The sequence below is a fragment of the Symphodus melops genome, assembly GCF_947650265.1.
Source record: "Symphodus melops genome assembly, chromosome: 1".
NCBI lineage: Eukaryota > Metazoa > Chordata > Actinopteri > Labriformes > Labridae > Symphodus > Symphodus melops.
The window spans coordinates 11185654-11205397 of record NC_136691.1 but is presented as its reverse complement, the minus strand read 5'-3'; the positions used below and the strand labels follow the sequence as shown (position 1 = coordinate 11205397).

Below are 19744 nucleotides of genomic sequence, written 5' to 3'. Positions count from 1 at the left end.
GCGGTAACAGCCAATCGTCGAATAGACTAGTCGAGCCATATATGGTGTTTCCGGAGAAAGGGGGTGCGCTGACTGCGCAGGGAGAGCGCGCTGATGGACGAGTGTGTGTGACTATGTTTGGCCCACTCACCCTTTTTTTTACGAAAGAAAAAGTGAAACACCTTCTAATAGGTTGTTCCATCATGAAATGCACCTGGTATAAGCGTCGGTGAGTGAGAAAAAAAAGAGGAGGTCAAACCCATGCTGCTGACTTGTGCGTGAATATAAAGGTTGCATACACCTTTTTAGAACAAATGTTCTGCAAATACATTTACACCAACATTATTCTGATGGTATCATGCTGATTAACCTATTTTTTTTTGTATCTTTCTTGTTTCGCTCATTCGTCGATTTCTCCTATTTTGGCAATTTCCCTCGTAAAATCTCGGAGACCATTATAGCCTTTAACACCAATGCCATCTGTAGCGTTATTCCCGCAAAGCCAGTGTGAGCCTTGTAAGAAGGGGGATTGTATAAACTGCATATGCTATATTTAGGTTGAAATGACTTCACAGATCCACTGGAGTGAAAGCGATAGACGCTGAATAGAGGGGGCCTCTCCCCGCTCAGAGGGGCTGCGCTCCCGACTTCCCGACAGTCCCAGCCCCCATTCGGCCATATTTACTGGCACATCATTAGGTGGTCCATGTGAGCCTATTCAGCATGCAGCGGCTCAAGACCAGAGGGGTAAAAGGTCGAATAGACCGCTAACACCCCTCATAACACAAAGACCTGGGTTTTTTTTTACCAAAGCATCCTGATCGTGAAGGTGCAAAGAGCGGTGTTTATTAATAGCGTCAGTGACGTCAGCGTTGGAAGTTCACGTAAAGGCCTAAACTAGGCAAACAATTAGCTGTGCTCTGCTACTGTGTCATGAAACCCAAGCATTACTTTGAAATTATGAAAAGGTCTTTATAAATTTATAACATAAAACCAAAATACGAGTAGACCTATAGGTCGAGGATAAAATGAGCGTTTGTAGAGCAGAAACTTTACCCAAATAGCCTATTTAAAGTTAAGATATATGTTTACGACCGATTCATCAATGTCAGAATCTGCTTTGTTGTTTTGGGCCGTAAATTGAAATAGCTGGCTATGCAAATTTCTATCTTAATTATTGACAATATTGTTTCAATTAAGTCGGCTAGGCTATAGACTAGAAATCATTTTTCTAGTCATTGGCTACATGAGCAGATATAATCTCTGTCTACTAGTTTCCATCTCTTCTACAAGTTACTAAAGTAAACTAGGTCTATAGTTCAAACTCAGCATCGCATAACTGTAAACTGCTGTAATTGCCAACCATTCAAATAAAGTGCTAAAAAATCCACAAAGTAGCCTAAACGTTGTTTGGTTTTCAGTTTCATTTTGTAAACACCGTCGAGGCAGGCTTTGAGAGATACAATGAAAACAGAGCTCTCACTCTGCTACTGATTCATTTAACCAGAAATTCCGGGCGTCTGGCTGACATAACCTCGAGACGACGCTGGAGAGCCGAATTTGTTTTACTGTCTCGAGTGAGTACTCTTTACAAAACACACGATCGTTGTTGCTAGGCAAAATGACGACGTCACTGACGCGAAGGGGTGGAGTGTTGCCCGGGCAACCAAGAATGTTGAACAAAACAGGAGCGCGGGAACAAGAGCACCAATCCTTTAAGCTACATTGATGCCTTTGCACAATTAATTATAGGTAGCATGTAAAGACTTTTAATAAAACGTATTTTATATTTTTACTGCATCACCTGTATACAAGGACTATGTAAAAAAAGGGTCACTTCATAAAAAATGACATTCAAGAATAGTTATGTTTCTATCGATTGTTAATAGAAAAATAAAAAGCAACTCAAAATGTATGTTACAGCCAGCCCAGAGAATAATTAATATGAAAACTGTATTGGGGTATTTTAGTCCAAATGTCTAAAGAGCAACATAAAATCGGTATTTTTAGATTATTTAGACATGGATGATCAGAGAGAAAACATGAATGCCCTACAGAATGGAAGTGTGTCTGTTTTTACTTTTTAAAAGAAACTGAGAAACTGATTGCGGAGTCATTGATGTGCTTGTTGTGTACATCTCAAATGGAGAGGCATGAGGATTCCCTCTCACCACAAGTGTTGGGAAAGACCTTCACGATCAAGCCTATAGACATCCCCAAAGCTGAAGTGGAAAAGTACACATAACAAACCGGTTTTCCGTTTGCTGCACAACCAAAACACGCCCAAACTTGTGTTGCAGACATGCAAAAGTTACAAGAACTGCCTTAGGGCAGAGTACACAACTAACTGCGTCTGCACTGACATCATTTTATGAAGTACAGCATGTACTATGTTTACATTGTTTTGGATTGTAGGAAAAAGAGCAACAATCCCTTTACATCTTTCAATAAATAAATGTCTTTGCAAATGACAGGAAGTTTGTCAGTGTATAATAGGCTTCTTAGCAGATACAACTCACAGATAGCGAATACATTTGTTAATATCCAATAATTATTGCACTGCTTTATGGCTTTCTGCTCAATCAAGCCAGAGGTGATGAACGAGTAACACGTGTGGCTTTGTTGAGACAATATGCTCAGCTGTAATGTTCAGAGTGGCTGGGACATTAAAAGTTTTGTATTACAAGTTTTGCATTAAAGTGACAGCAGGTGGAGTTGTATAAGTGGTGGAACTCTGACAGAATATAGGTTGATAGATCCAACAGTCGATGAATCCAAGGAGGTAGCTGAATGAGGATTAAATCTGCAAGTCAAGAGGTACTGCCTACTGGAGACCCTGATGTAGCCTTTTCTTCAGGGAGAGTTTTAAATAACTTTCTTATATGGTGGACATCTAAAATGCTGTTATGCAGACTTAGACATCAGTGGTGATGATATATGTTATGTGTGTTGTGATGAACATAAGACAGAGGCTTATAACAGTTGTTTAAAAATCCTGTGAATAAAATCTTGTCTTGGGTGATTTTAATGTCACCTATTCACATTATTTTGCTGTTAATTATAGCAACAACACGAAATGTGCAATGATGCTTTAGAAGTTTGCATAGAATATTTATGCATGAAAAGGAACATATTGAAGAATGAACCCAACAAACAAATATGATATATTGGATATGATGCATGGTAGATTTTAGATTAGGCTTAAAAATGCATTGATATCATCCTAAAATCAGATAAAATTCACTTGTAGTCATGTTCATGGTCTAGGTGGTATTTTAATGTGTAATTTTCAATGTTTGTCATTCGTTATTTATACTAGACAAATCTGCATGTTCAAATTTACCTCTGATGTACTTTAGTGTGTAGGATGTACTTTTGCTGACCATTGTCCCACTTCTTCAGTTTTCACAACAGCCTCGGTGTTTGTTGTCTTCAATAACGTCATGTTGCTGTCGGCCACTCGGATGGTGCATTTCCCAGCAAGGTCCGCCCCTTTTACAGGATGCACCATATTTGGAAAATGACGTGTTGGGGATACCGTTTCTGGAATATTCCATCTCTCGAAGGCACGTTTAAAATGATATGAAGACGTTAATTTTTCGCATCTAACGGCAGAAAAAATCACATTATATTCGATTTTCAGTGCATTAAAACTATTTGCGAGCTGGATATTGCCTTTTTGTCTGCGTTGTTAAGTGAACGTTTTTGTGTTTTCTCCCCGCGGTGTCGGGTTAGGAGCGCTCCCCTTTCTGTATACGTCATTTGACGGTCCGGTCTCAAGCTTTATAAGCGCTGCGAGTTGCCAGAGGTGGCATTCAAACTTTTCAGTAGCAGAGTAACAGTACGAGAAAAGATATCGGGAGCAGAGTTTCAGAGTACCTAACAAACCCTTTCAAAGGATATCCTCGCTGCAGTTCACATTTCCTCGTCTATTTGGATCTCCTTGCCCGTTTGTTGGGGGAAATATGATGTTTACCGCTTTCAACACGGAGTGCGATTCCTCCTCTCGCTGCAGCACTGCATCTCCGTCCGGGGACAACCTCGCATACTTTAACTCACCATCCGGATCTTACTCCAGCATGGGATCCCCCCAGTCTCAGGTAGGTCCAGACCAATGTTATTGTAGGTTCTTTAATTAACATTTAAAGGTTGTATTTATTTGTTTGCAAAGCGGTAAAGACGCTGGAAAGACTAAGTGAGGTTAAAATTTAAGTGTAAGTTTAACAAATAGTTTATTAATAATAAATAGGGCCTGATCGATCGATAATAATATATATGCCAGTTGCTTTTCACATAGCTTATTTGACCTGCGCTTCACTGTGCAAGGCAAGCTTCATTCATTCACCTGGAAACTCCTCTGAGAGAGTGTAACGTCATAGCTGACATCATATGGATATTTTTAACCCACCTAGCTTTTTATAGGCCCGATGTTTCATTCATATACACCCTGCAATGCTGCACACTCTCCTCCAGAGACTTGACAACATGTACTAATGATTCTCGTTCATGTCTTCCACACAGGATTACACTGACCTGACTGCATCAAGTGCCTCCTTCATCCCCACTGTCACAGCCATTTCAACAAGTCCAGACTTGCAGTGGATGGTGCAGCCTTTGATCTCCTCAGTGGCCCCCTCTCACAGAGCTCATCCCTACACCTCCAGCCCGAGCTCTGCCTATTCCAGACCAGCCATGAGGTCTGCAGCCTCCAAGGCTCACAATTCTCTGAAAAGGGGCAGAATGGAACAGGTAATTATCATCATATCATGAACTTCAAGGATTATATAACATCTTGCATCTGCATGTTTTTTTTTATTAAAGAGCTGGAGGTTTAACTTCATTTTTTTTTTGTCTTCAGGTAGCACCCGAGGAGGAGGAGAAGAAGAAAATTCGTAGGGAAAGAAATAAGCAGGCCGCAGCAAAATGCCGCAACAGAAGGCGAGAGCTTACAGACACTCTGCAATCTGTAAGTATGCCACAAATTTACCAACACTCGTTAAAATATATTCACACCAAAGCCTGCACTGTTATTCAAGCTATCCAAGCTAACGCCAGATTCTCTTTTTCTCCCCGTCACAGGAGACTGATCAGCTTGAGGATGAGAAGTCTAGTCTGCAGAACGATATTGCTAATCTCCTGAAAGAGAAGGAGAGGCTTGAGTTCATTCTGGCTGCGCACCAACCCATCTGTAAAATACCCTCAGAGCTTGACACAGAGTTCTCCATCACCTCTATTTCTCCTGCTCACTCCTGCCACTCCACCAAGGTTTCCCCGCAGCCTCAGACCACCCTTCCAGCTGCACCCGTCATCTCTTCCAGCCAGCCAACCTTCACCTCAGCCTCCCATTCCATCTTTTCCAGCAGCAGCTCCATCTTATCCACTGCTACCATTTCCGGCAGCACGGTAAAAATGACGGACCTGGACTCCTCCGTCCTGGAGGAGTCTCTGGATCTGCTGGCAAAGACAGAGATGGAGACAGCTCGCTCAGTTCCAGAAGTTGACCTGTCCAATTCCCTCTACACAGCTCAGGACTGGGAGCCCCTTCACGCATCAGCAAATACCAATGACTTTGAGCCCTTATGCACACCAGTGGTGACATGCACACCTGCCTGCACCACATTCACATCTTCTTTTATGTTTACCTTCCCAGAGGCAGAGACCTTCCCCACCTGTGGCATCGCCCACAGGAGAGGAAGTAACAGTAACGACCAGTCTTCTGACTCCCTCAGCTCACCAACCCTGCTGGCCCTTTAAATACATTTTACAATTGAGCACATTTTTCTTGATGTATGAGAAAGATGTGCAGATCACAGGGCTATGGAAAAGACATAAACCAATTATTTATGATTTTACCTGTATCTATACTTGCCTATTACACCAATGTAGCAAGTTAAAAGCATGTTTCAAGTTATACCACATAGTCGTTCTTATAAGTTCATATTTTCTGGTGCTGAATAACAAAAAAAAGTTTTAGTGTTGATGTGTTTTCAGAGCAATAGTTATTGTTGATCCAGTTTGTTTTTCTGGTTGATGAAATGTGAGAAATTGTGAACTTTTTGTGAACTAAAAACTGACGTGCTTTGTCTTAATCATGGTCTGAGTGGTCTATAGCATAAAGTTTTCTGTGAAAACATTAGTGGATTTAATTTATGAAATTTCAATTTATTTTTTTACAGAGAAAGTAACTATGATTGCTGTTTTTAAGATATGTAAATAAAATATAGTGATATTTCAATTCAGTTAATTGTTGGTTTTACTCTTTGAATTTCCTGTTTATGCACACACACTCAAATGCCTCCACGACGACATTAAAGTAAGTGAGATAAAAAACACATTTAGAGTCAACAAATATTGAGTCAACACACAAATAACATTTTCCAAATTAGCTTCTTTAAGGAATGGCAGTTTTCCCTGCTACTCCACTGGCTCTATTTATTGTTCCGTCTGTTGCCAAGGTTAAGTATACGTCAGGGCTCTGACGTCAGTGCGTGCTTTCCTTTTTTTATTTGCAGACAGCGCGATGACGTAGAACATCCGTGCCCAAATATAGAAGGTTAGCACTGTGTGTTGCTGTCAGCTACAGCAGACAGTCGACGAAGTCAGCAAACGCCTCTTTTTCCTTTTAAACAGCGAGCTAAGTGTTGGTCTTGATTCTAACCTAAGGATGACTCTTATTTCACGGTCAATCTGCTATGTATGAAAACAAACATGAAAACATGATTATTTTGTTTTTTATTCCATAAGCGAGGCGATCATTTTCAACGACTGCATGCTCATGGTTATACAACAGAAATCCCAGGAGGATCTGAAAGCAGCAGTTCGACCACCATCCACGATGGTTTTGATTTATTCTGTTTCCCCATGAGGCTTGGATTCATCACAATATCACCGCACTGTCAAAAATGTGATTAGGCCTACAGCACAAACCAAGAAAGGTTTAGTCTGCAGGAATAATTCAAGAAGGCAAAGACTTTGAATAATAAGCAAATGGACTTAGGACATGCAGACAGTTGGACTGTAAGTGTTTTCTTTTGTCATTGCTGCCTTTTCTAACCATTCCTTCCAATCAAAGACACACAATTAACATTTACACATCTTTGCCAAGATATACTAAATATTCCCTAAATCTCTTTAATGATGATTAGATATTTGCATTCTCACAGAATCTAGCACATTGTTTTTCCCAACATACAGAAAAGGTTGCAGACACTTGTATATAAAAACACATGCAAAATCAAACAAACATTCAACTGACCCAAAATTTGTGAACAAAAGCTTTTTAAAGGATTTGGCCCAAACTTGAACAAATACAGGATATCTAAAGGCACACTTAATGTCGTTTAAGGTCCCATTAAAGGTTCTGTGTCTTTGTGATTATATGCATGCAATCGTTACTTTTCTATCTTTCATTTCATGGACATTGAAACAGAGAATCACAATGTTCATTGACAAATTAAAATGTCATTTTAAACCGATTAAATGATTACAGTGTCATTTAAGTCTACACTGACTAAACCCCCCCCCTTTACTTGAAACTCTTTCACCTTACTTGTTTCATTCCATTCTATCAATATTTCATCATGTTAAGAATCATCAAAAGGCGAGGCATGTTGCTTAATGGCTGTACACAGGAAACGTGTGGCGTTTGCTCACGAGGACACACTGGGTGGAAGACTACTGGCGCACAATACCTAACTTACTCTGACGTTTGAGCCCTGTGGTCACACCCTGTTTGTACAACACAGGCCAAGATATCAGCAGCTGTTCCTCTATTTTCTGTAAGACAATTCTTGAAGAGTAGAACCTGACCTAAAACAATTCAAATGTTGACTGTACATTAATGACTGAAGCGTTAAACTGAAACTGTTTATATATAGCCTTTTATCTATCAACAATGAATTGTATTTGTTTTTCCTTTTTGCACTTTAGCAGAGCCACTTTTCCTTTATTTTCACTTCGAGTGCAACCATGCAGCCCCTAATAGCACTTTCTATTAATACCCCTTTAGCAGCTCAGGGGAGATGGGGAAGCAGCAGAAATAGCAGGTGCCTATTGCTTCTTTTAACATCAGCATCAACAGCAGTAAAATTAGACCACTATGACGCCAACCTGCGTCGGTGCTGCAACCCAGGGGAGGAAGCAGACAGCATACGCCATAAGAAAGAGAGGAGAAAAGTAAGAGCGGGGGGGGGGGGGGGGGGACGAGGGAAGGATGCAGACAGAGACCCCTGCTTTGATATTATTGTGAGAACAGTGATGAAACAGTTGGGTTCACCTCTGTGTCACAGTAAAACCCATATATTTTGTTGCAAGAGGAAATAAATGCTTAAGTCTATGATCACCTCAGTGTCTCCCTCATGTTCATGATTGATACTGTTAGTGAATGACAACAAATGCATTTTTACTGAAGCAGGTGAACATTTTCTCAACATGTTTAACAGTCAATAAAAGGAATCCTGTGCAGATATCTACAATATTTACGATCTACCGTGATCTGTATCCATGACCCATTTGATTATGTGCTCTTGTCAGTGCACGTGTGTCTACCTTTTGTTTATCTAGAGGTGATAACATCTATAACTCAAAGAACGAGAGCAATCCAGTGAAGGGTGTGTAAACTCTTGAGGCAGTGTTCAGTCTCATTTAAGGAAGTGTTCCTCCAAAGTTCAACTTTCATCATGACTTGCTGAATAAGAGGTGATAAAACTATTAGCCAATATTGAAGGAAATTTCCAGGTGCTTTACAGACGCTGTTTTGGAGGTTTATGTTTTAGATATTAAACATGTATTAAACAAATATTGATTAGTTACAACAGTTGTAAGAGCTTCATTTCTGGCATAAGAGCTCTGCATGGAGGTGCGTGTGCGAAAAGCTATTCTTGGAGATTTTTTTGACGCACTAAGCTACAATACTAAAGGGATTTCTCCATCCAATAATTACATTGCACTTAGTGCCAGACTCCCCACACAGCAGCTTGTCCTTGTCTCGTGGGACCAGTAACAAGGATGTTTCCCTGGAAACTGAACAGCTCTATCATATATAATTGGGTAATCTGTGAGCTGCTGACAGAAAAAAATAATAGCTTTTGGGATCTTTAAAATATCCAAGCCAATACTGAGTGTGATATGTCTGTTACATAACCAGGAGTCACCATCACATCTTGACAGATTATTATGTAATTATGGTAAAATTGAAGACATTTTGTGAAAATCTATAGACTCCAATCATTTTAAGACTGTTTGAAGAACAGGTGTAAATGCGAGTAGGCTTAAGAAATGTATAATTTCCCTTGGGATCATTGAGCTATCTATCTGGCTGTCTGTCTTCATCTCATGTATATGCTGGCTGCAAGTTGAACAGAAATTACATGCACACCAACTAGAAATGTCCATTTCATAGCAAAAGTAAACACAAAAAAGAAGAAGAATTTGGTCTGTTTAGCGTTTTTCTTTATCAGTCTATACTAGGGCATGTTAAAAAAAAAAAAAAAACGAACCTGTTTGTTGTAATAATAATGCTAAGAGTCATGCCTAATAAGGGGCGCGGCTCATCTGACTGATGGACGGGCGTGTTATAACGATTTGAAAGGAGACTTAAGGTCTGTCAGCTTCAGCTCTTTGCCATAGGTTGACTGAATGTTAGTTTGAGACAGCATTTCCTAATGTAGTAACCCTCATTTGTGGGTTTCAAATATCTGCTTGATTAACAATGGGTGACATAACTGTTTAACCCTCCAACCCCCCTCCCCCTGTTGGAAATATGTGGTTGCTTTATTAGTTGTGCAAAAATAACTGATGTAACATGATTGATATAGCTCTGTTGATGAATGCAGATCCTTGGAGTTTTCAAATTGTTTTTATTGTTGATAAAACATTTAGACCCAAAATGCACAATATCTCGAAATGTTTGTATATCGATATATGTTATTTATCCTTTATATTTTTAGTATATTCCTAAAATCCTTTTACAGTTTTTTTACACCATGGTTTCAGAGAGAAACGTTTTTTCAAGTCCTCTATATGTCCTGCACATGTTGAAAAAATTGACAATAAAAATTCTCTGACGCTACAGTTAAACAGTATTATCTATGTAATTGCTCAGGGACAAGGGGGGGCACTTATGTTGCAAGAATGTTAAATGATTTTCTATCCCTCATTTGCTAAATGTGGCAGACACCTTCACTAAAAAGTTACAAAGGTGTTGATTTTCTTTCAGTTGTATGCATGGATCCATCCAGATTTTTTTTTAAGCGAAGGGTTTTATCCAGCCTTGCTCATCATTTGAACTCTCCATAAACGCAGAGAGTTTGACCTGAACCGGTAGATGGAGTGTAGTTCTCCCTCCTGGCCGGCGGGGGCGCTGGAGAGCCCCGTCGAGCCGGTTGTGTGAGGTGGACCTCGGCGTTAAGCTGGTCGGTCTGGCACGGGCTGGTTGGTCGGTTTGTTGAGGGGTAGCCATGGCTCGACTTGCAGTGCTGCTGCTGCTGTTACCGCTTCTTATCGAATCTGTATTTTCCATTTCTTTCTTTTTACCGGTCAACACAAGAAAGTGCTTACGAGAGGAGATCCATAAAGACGTGCTCGTGACGGGGGAGTATGAAATAAGTGAACAGGCGAACACGAAAACTAACCTGAAGGTGAGAACACACACCTCGGCTAGCTACGACTCTCTATGGAGGCCTAAAGGCTCTTAGCCACATGTCATGTATGTTGAATCGCGTTAGCGTTGACAAGTGAAGCTCCTGAGATATACAAAGTCTTTACAGTGATTCAGATGTAATTGATTTCTCGTGTGGACATGGTCGCTAGGCTAGGCCTCGGAAACTCTTCTTCCTGGTTTGAGTTGCTAACTAGCATGCTAACGTCAGAGAGCGCCGCCGTCACTGGTTATTGTTTATGCTTTGACATAAACCTAATATGTTCCGACTCCATTCGTCTTATCAATGATTTGTGGGAGTTTAATCTGTCATATTTGTATGTGTGGGGCTTGGTGAAACATTTCTGCCCATGTCAGCTCCTCTGCTGCTGTAACACGTCAGTCTTATATTCAGCTGGCAGACACAAGCTAACGACGTTAGCACATTAGCCAATTAAATGCTTGCATGTACTGGTGTTTAAATATATATATTTATGTATATAAAATGTAATAATCGTATCATTGTTAACAACAATGACAGATTGAACCCTAACGGAGAGTGTTTTTATAACTAAAATGGTCTTTATGTTTAACAGCTGCTGAGAAGTAACAAATGTGTGCCTTTAAAACCTTCAACTAATTGAAACGTTTTATAATTGCAACGATATGTATTGATTTAAATAGCAGAAATGATTGAAATGTGTATTTATGAAGACAAACAGAGTAAGATTCAATGGACTTTTTGTAATCTTGCATTGTTGTGGTAGTCAATCTTTCTCTTTAACATTGCAGATCACAGATTCCTCCAGCCACACGCTTTACTCCAAGGAAGATGCCACAAAAGGAAAGTTTGCATTTACCACTGAGGACTACGACATGTTTGAGGTGTGCTTTGAGAGCAAGTCACCCATGGGTAAGTGTCACAACCATTGTAGCTTATTGTTACAAAACTCTGATGTACTGGGGCGCTGGTAGCCTCGTGGTCAGTGTGTAAAAGAAAAGGTGAAAAGATATCTGTGAGGAATGAAAAGCTACTCATCATACTTGCACTTAGTTTTTGGAAAAAATTATAAAAGTGAAAAGTTTAATGGCAGGCTGGAGATGTTTGCACTTTCACTACACTAGGTTAACAAAGCATGAACAGGGAACACAATCACTTAGTGATTTGCATGTGGTGCTGACATCTCTGCTCATTTTAATCAGGGACTGGAAGAGTGCCTGACCAACTGGTCAATCTGGACATGAAGCACGGTGTGGAGGCCAAAAACTATGAAGAGGTAAGCAAGGTCTTAAAATTGTGCTTGATCTGTAGTTGTAAAGATGTGTGGATATGTCTGCAGTATACGGACATGATGAGTACATTTCAATGCATCTAGATAGATAGATACTTTATTGATCCTGAGGGAAATTCAAGGCATCCAGTAGCAGTATACAGACAGGCAGGACACAAGACACAATTTATGTTGTCCACATATACATTCTGGTTTTTAAAAAACTATTAAAGCCACAGGTCGTTTTCAGTTCACTACCAACATGACCCTGGTGAAAGTATTTTATAGATATTTATTGTATCTTAGGTTAAAATTTCCAAACATTTGTTTTTGCATCATAATAACACTTCTGCAACATAAAACAAATGTTGTTCCCGTGTAAATGCCTTGTGATTTATAACTGGCAGTTCAAGTTGCAATTGTCAAACTATTAGCACGACCTGGAGTTGACCCAGAATTTACATAAGAGGAGGGTCTTTGTCTCCTCATCACTCCACATTTTCCTTAATAGGGACATATCCTTGTGCATCATCACTTGCACTACCCAGCAGTTCTTCTGAGAATGAATAACACTGAAACACACTGTGGGCGCCTCAGACAACACTTAAAATGAAGAAGTGATAAAGCTCCGTGAGGCAAGAATCACCCACCCACCCACACGTTGCACAAACATGACGCTCTGCTCTGCACACTGTGGAGGCGGATGTTCAGGGAGAGCTCGAGTGGGCATGCCTGTCTGTGGGCAGGTGGGTGGAGCTGAATTCACACATGTATTCTCTTGCGTAGATGGGTGTTTAACTGGTAGCACCAATGATGTGTGGTGAATGTTTTTTCTGTTTGATATGCTGGGAAAGTCGCTGCCTTTTACAGTGTTTGAGAATGTGTTCTTGACAGATGCGACCTGTGCTGTAGAGTGTAGTAGTTACTGTAGTTACTGTAGTGTTACCTTTTTTTCCGGTTCTCTGCTCATTCTACATTTCCATTAAATGGTTCTTTAGAACAACTAACCATATCTGGGGCTGCTGCAGAACTCCGACTAAGAAGAGAAAAAAAGTTGTTTGTTTAGCTGTTGTACATGTTGCTTTGCTTTGTCTGTTCACGCTTTGGATGAGACGGTATTCAAATTATTCAGGCCAACAGAAAAAAAAAAAAGAATAAAGAAAATCTGGGAAAAAAAGCTTTTGAAATGTTATTAAACTGACTGGAATTCTTTCACCTTACATTGTCATTTAATGATGTATTCATTACAATACAAACAGTAGAAAATGATCTTAATGTAGGTTATCAGAAGAGTATAGGCCCTTTCGTAGAAAGACAGGATAGATGAAAAAAGTTTGATTGTCAATAAGCGAAACACTTCTGAATGATTATGGAGATTACCATGTGTTGTTGTGGAACAATGCATCTCTGAAATTCAATTAAAAAAACCTTTATTTGTCCCTGGGGCAAATTCAAACTTAACACACACAGTGCTGCAGGAGAAGAGCATCATCAGGTGGAAAGACTCGGTCTACACCTGAGACACCACATGCGAGTGAGCGTCGCCGCTCACAATGTCTGCTTCCACAACAGCGTCTTTCCCGTCGCTGTAAGACTTGTATCACGAGACACTAAGTCGGGAAGGAAATATCACACTCCACCCTCCCCTGCTCAATGGACAGCTATCCACCTCCCAGGGCAACAACTCTGTAATAACATGATCTTAAAATGTCATCCAAAACTAGGTGTGCACAATTCTCGATTCTATTCACCAATAGATGTGCAGAGCTCCTTACGAGACATAATGGAGGAATACTTTTTGGAAGGGTTAAATCCTCAAAAACCTTTGCATACCTGCAAAAGCTGGTTCAGCCATTCCTTGTCAGTCAGTCATCGGCCGAGCAAGTGTTGTCATCTTTTTCTGCATTCGTGCCACACGTTTCATATCAGTGAATGCTCTGTTGAATTTTCACCACAATCACATGGGGAGTTTGTCAAAGATCAAACGCCACCTCGCAGGTGTTGCAGCTGTTCAGTTCACACCAGAGTTCAAACAGAAGTGGTCTCACCGGTCATTAAAGAACAGGTGCAAGTGGGCACACAGTTCAATCCCACAAGGTGCAGTCACGGCTCATGAGGGACACCTACTGGACAAACCAAAACACGACGCTGTTCAAAAAGAAGTGCTTTATTTATTTACTATGAATTCCCAGGCAGTGCTTTTTAACAGCTTGTGTTTGTCTCTTCAGATTGCCAAGGTGGAGAAGCTGAAGCCTCTGGAGGTGGAGCTGAGGCGACTGGAGGATCTGTCAGAGTCCATTGTGAATGACTTTGCCTACATGAAGAAGAGAGAGGAGGAGATGCGGGACACCAATGGTGAGAAAGCAAAGAATTTGGTTAACTTGCAAACAAAACACAACAAATGACCAAAACCTCCCCCATGTTGATGTTCAGTGTAAGTGGCAAATGTTCAGGGTTCTGCTCATACAAATATCCAGTTTTGAAAAGTCTGACTGTACAACATGAACTCACTTAGTTTGAACAAGCTTAAGGAAGTGTTAGGCTTGAATCACCACAGAGAATGGGAGTAGAGTGGTCTCTTTTTGGAGGTCGGATCATTTTATAAAGAAGAGGCCACTGACCAATAACAAAACTCTTCTGTCCTCCTCCTCTTCAGAGTCAACCAACACACGTGTGCTGTACTTCAGCATATTCTCCATGTGCTGTCTCATCGGGCTGGCTACATGGCAGGTCTTCTACTTGCGGCGCTTCTTCAAGGCAAAGAAGCTGATCGAGTAGAGCGACTCCTGGCTCCTTTACTTCGAGGGAAAGCTGCCTGCCAGCCAACACATCCCAACATCCACCCTTCTTGGACTAGCTTCAGCAAAAACAACAGCAAGTGGGGTTGAGGGGCTCTCAAATTCTAGATTTCACGGCTGTAAGAGAAAGAGTACCCGACTTGTCCTCTGAAAAAAAGATTCACCTGCTTATTAAGTGGTTTGAAACATGCAAAGCGCTGTAGGGAGAAATGCACTGTTAGGCCTGGAGAATGTACGTGTCCTTCTCTGTGGTATCTCTCATTTCTGTCTGCACTGTTTTAAATGTTGCAGCTTCCTCAATAAGAACTTGTTCCTTCAATCAGTTGAACCGTGATGTTTGATTTTGAGCTCACTTTGAATGGATGTGCCATGAGTGAATGTCTTTTGCCCTTTTGTTGATGTACACATTTGCCACGCCAAGCATTCTAGACCCTCGGAGCCCTTTTTATCAAGTGAAGGCTATTTGAAAAAGTGGTTTGTTGTTACTTTGATGAAAAGATTGGCGACCACTGAACTTCTGTTATGTCACTTAATTTGCATACATGTTTGGTAGCTAAATTTAACAGTGTCTTTAGGTTTTTTTTTTTTTTTTTCATATTGTAAATGCTTCTTAGTTGCTTTGATTGGTTTATATTTTTGGTTGGGGGGTTATGAGCTTTCAGAGTAATATTCTTAGTTATTATTAAAAGGTCATTTCTATGAGCTCTCACATTCTAGTTTTGTTTATGAAACACCTGAACATTAATTTATCACCAATTAAAATAGCCAGAAACCAAAACCTTTGTACACACTTCTTTTTGTCCGAGTGCTTTGGATGGAGGTATTACAGCAAATGTAAAGTAGGATACCCAAACAATTTTGAACTTTCCTTTATCTTTATACACTGGTAAATTTAGTGATCTGTTTTACATTATGAAAATAACACATCTTAGTAACAGTTCTTGCAGATCCATTCAGCTTGCTTTGTCTCTTCAGAAGTTTATTTGAGGCTTGGGTTACATGAGCGTGTGGGATTGTTTTTGACATGGAATAATTAAAGCATCTGTCACAGATACATTTTTAACAATGGACATGCGCGTTGTGCGTTATCAATTTTTATGTTGACTGATAAATTTTGTAAATTTGTGTTGGGCTTTTATTCAATAAAATATTGGATGGATTTACATTAGTATGATGTCCTGCATGTTTTTAATTATTCTGTGCTTGATGCATGGGTCTGGAAAGAGTTGTTGGAAATCATGGTTAATTATATATCATACATTTCTTCAACAAGTGCTTCACAGGAGACATCAATAAAAATGACCTAACAATCACAGAGGATTAAATCTGAAAATAATATGAATAAAAGATCCAGAAGAAATGCAGAAATATAGATAGGTAGATACTTTATTGATCCCGAGGGAAATTCAGGTTCTGAATTTATATAACATTTTTGAAGGCTGTAACTTCACAGTAGCTTATTGTTACACCTAAAAACACTGACGATAAATCCATCTTTGAGAGTTCATGTGTTGCTCTGCTGTAGTGCCCAATTAAAGAGTTATTTTCAGACTATAAATGTGCTTTTTACATTTTATTTGCTCAGTTTTCAAGTATAAATCTTGATTAACTGTGCTGGAGGAGTTGTGAGCAGCTCTACCTGTTTGGTCAAAGTTAATTTAATAATTGCATTCATATATTAAGTCTCAATCCAAGGGCAATAACACGAGCAGGGGGGGGGGGGGTCATATAACCACCACAATTATCTGCGAAACCTATTTTACCAGAGCCTGAGCTAAGATAGTTGTATAAATCAGTATCATGAGTAGGGAGAAAAGAAAAGAAAACATTTTGTCTAGAATTTCTGGGTGGCGGTAATTCAACCTGAACGCTCAGTTTCAGCCGAGAAGAAGAAAACACCCGGAAGTACTCCCAAAGTACTTCCTTTGACGAGCAAACACTCAGCAGAGTCACTTGTAACATTGGGAAACGGATTTTCTCTCTGTCAGAACGATGCCGGGTCCAGACAGAGAAACGGAGCTGTCGGAGAGAATTGAAGCCTTCGTGTCGGAGCTCAAGCGTGGAGGGAGCGGCGCGGGGCCGTTGCGGGGCTCGGCGGCGGAGACAGCTCGAGAAACGACCGCCCTGCTCCGCAGGATCACAGCTCAGGCTCGGTGGAGCAGCGCAGGTCTGACGCGACTTTATTTTTATTTATTTATTAAAACACAGCTGTAATTGCAGCAACCCATGTCACGACTATGTGGGTTAATTTCAGCGTAATATTGTTGAATTAAATCAGAAGTGTAAAATGTAATATAATACTTCTGGTGTTCTCGGTCATTTAAGAGACAGCTTGAATGTTATTTAAGGGAACTACTGCAGTGTCCAAAGAAGGAATTTGGTTTAATTTGCTGTTTATGAGTCCCATCTGTGTACAGCCATGGAAAGAAAATTGATATTCCTTAAACAGTAAACAGAGAGGTGCAGATCTCCCTTTATTCCTGTAAAAACTTGATGGAGATGAGTATTAGATAGTTCACCATAGTTTGTTTAGATTAATTTAAAGATATCTTATTTAGCTTAAATGTTGTCTATTTCAGGGGATCTGATGGAAATAATTCGAAAGGAGGGCAGGAGAATGACTGCTGCCCAGCCATCAGAGACCACGGTGGGAAACATGATCAGACGGGTACTTAAAATCATCAGGGAAGAATATGCCAGGTGAGGGGCCTCATGGAGGAAACGGCATGAACACAGCAGGGTATTCACGCTCTTAGCGTTTTACAGTAAAGTCGCTGAACCTACATCATTGTATTGCACATAAAACCTCACAGAGAGGAGATGCTTAAAGAAATTAAGTTGAAGGTTGCATCCTTCTGACTGCCTTTGCCAGTATATTTTTTACAACAGCTCAATTCTAACCAAAGTTAATCACTCTTTTTTTTTTTTTAATGAAATGTAAATTAATCAGGATAAAAAGAAGCTGTCATGAAAGACCCTTTCCTTCTCATAAGAGTGTATCTTGCTCAGGGACACTTTGACATGCATACCGGAGGATCTAGACAACCACTCGATCTCCTTAGCCACAGCTATCTTCATGCAACAGTTTGTGTTTTTTCCCATGAGGTGTTTTCTTTCATCCCCTGATGTTTCCCTTTCATTACCATTCTGAGTAATAGCACTTGCTGTTTTTTTTTCTGATTTTGCTCATGCACTGCATCTACCTGTTTAATGCACTTCTCCTGGGTCCTGTACTACGAAGCAAGTTCAACATATCCAGGGTCTCTTTGGGTTATCTGGCTTAACAAATCCTGACATCAGAGATCGTAATTATCAGTCCAGAAAACCCAGGGTTAATCCTGAAGTTACCTCCCTAAACTCAAATCCTGCTTCGTAGTACAGGCCACTGGTCTACCACCTTCTACATTACACAAAGTCTAAGAAAATAATCTCCTCCTGCTAAAAGCGTGTGTGCCCTGTGGTTTACTGCAGATCTCGAGGCAGCAGCGAAGAGACCGACCAGCAGGAATCTCTCCACAAACTGCTGACCTCTGGAGGACTCAGCGAGGAGAACTTCCGGCAGCATTTTTCCGCCCTCAAAGCAAATGTGATCGAGGCCATCAATGAGTTGCTGACGGAGCTGGGTACGTTTTTTATTTCCATACAAGTTGTTTATGTCTTAGCAGCTCTGTCATTCATTCCCATCTGTTTATGTATTTTGTGAAGAAAAAAAAATCAATGTGTTTTTTCTGCACATCTTTACCTTTTATCAGAGGGAACAACTGACAACATTGCAATGCAGGCTCTAGAGCACATTCACTCAAATGAGGTCATCATGACCATCGGACGCTCTCGCACAGTGGAGGCCTTCCTCGAAGACGCTGCACGAAAACGCAAGTTCCACGTCATCGTGGCAGAGTGCGCCCCCTTCTGCCAGGTAGGATAATGAGAAAACATTGTCCAACTGATGGAGATTATTTCCTATGTATTTTAATGTTTTGTTCTTACAGGGGCATGAAATGGCGACCAGTCTATCAAAAGCTGGAATTGAAACAACAGTAATCGCAGATGCTGCCATATTTGCCGTCATGTCTCGTGTTAATAAGGTATTCAACGCCACAGAACGCTTTTTGAAAGAATCATGTCAGAGCAGGTGTGTTATACTGTGCAATAACTTCTCTTTTCAGGTCATCATTGGTACGCAGACAGTTCTGGCGAATGGAGGGCTGAGGGCCGTCAATGGGACACACACTCTGGCCCTTGCAGCCAAGCACCACTCGACCCCTCTGATTGTTTGTGCTCCCATGTTCAAGCTCTCTCCTCAGGTGAGAAGAGCCTCTTATCTACAAGATTTCTGTCATTTCTGCTGACAACAAATTCAAGTAACAGTCATTTGTGTCCTTAGTTTCCAAATGAAGAAGATACCTTCCATAAGTTTGTCTCCCCACATGAGGTGCTTCCATTCACTGAAGGTATCTCCCACTTCCATAGCATATAATTCTTGACTCCAAAATATACATATTTCAGCCTTTGAATTCACAGTTTGCCTTTTTGTATTTTAGGCGAGATTCTCTCAAAGGTGAACGTGCATTGTCCTGTGTTTGACTATGTCCCGCCTGAGCTCATCACTCTGTTCATCTCGAACATTGGAGGACATGCACCATCATACATCTACCGACTGATGAGCGAACTCTACCACCCAGAAGACCACGAGCTGTAACCAGCTTAGCTAATAAAATAAATTTATCAGAACTGCAATGTCTCTTTAATCAGTCATCATAAAACATATGAAGCAAAGTACCTAATATCTACTTACTTTTCCTTAAAACTATTAATTCTAATTAATAGGTTCAAGGTTTGTAAGCCCTCACAGAAGTCTTAAAAAATATTTCAATATTATTCAAAAATTTGTTTTTAAACGTCAAGAACTTTATTTTGAAGAAGGATTATATGAAATATGATCTTTACTTGTAAAAGGCCAACTCATGAATGTCATGACATGTTAAAAGAGCAGGTCTAGACCTTACTGTTATTTGTATATAAGACCCAACATTAATCCACCACGAGCACAGCACTAAGTT

General features: G+C 40.3%; 3 protein-coding genes across 3 annotated transcripts; all 3 read left to right on the top strand.

Annotated features, from left to right (window-relative positions):
• Positions 1-3767: 3767 nt before the first annotated feature.
• Positions 3768-6218, top strand: fosab (v-fos FBJ murine osteosarcoma viral oncogene homolog Ab). The gene is made up of 4 exons (XM_079371865.1): positions 3768-4079; positions 4501-4728; positions 4838-4945; positions 5059-6218. The coding sequence occupies exons 1-4, from the start codon at positions 3945-3947 to the stop codon at positions 5731-5733; spliced, it is 1146 nt and encodes a 381-aa protein (XP_079227991.1). The 5' UTR covers positions 3768-3944; the 3' UTR covers positions 5734-6218.
• Positions 6219-10328: 4110 nt separating this feature from the next.
• Positions 10329-15852, top strand: tmed10 (transmembrane p24 trafficking protein 10). Its single transcript, XM_079355327.1, has 5 exons — positions 10329-10616; positions 11408-11528; positions 11819-11892; positions 14115-14241; positions 14543-15852. Exons 1-5 carry the CDS (start codon positions 10437-10439, stop codon positions 14662-14664), a joined length of 624 nt encoding a protein of 207 aa, XP_079211453.1. The 5' UTR covers positions 10329-10436; the 3' UTR covers positions 14665-15852.
• A 727-nt stretch (positions 15853-16579) lies between these two features.
• eif2b2 (eukaryotic translation initiation factor 2B, subunit 2 beta) lies at positions 16580-19405 on the top strand. Its single transcript, XM_079353173.1, has 8 exons — positions 16580-16851; positions 17264-17384; positions 18156-18307; positions 18437-18600; positions 18674-18769; positions 18851-18988; positions 19069-19135; positions 19226-19405. Exons 1-8 carry the CDS (start codon positions 16677-16679, stop codon positions 19381-19383), a joined length of 1071 nt encoding a protein of 356 aa, XP_079209299.1. The 5' UTR covers positions 16580-16676; the 3' UTR covers positions 19384-19405.
• Positions 19406-19744: the final 339 nt, after the last annotated feature.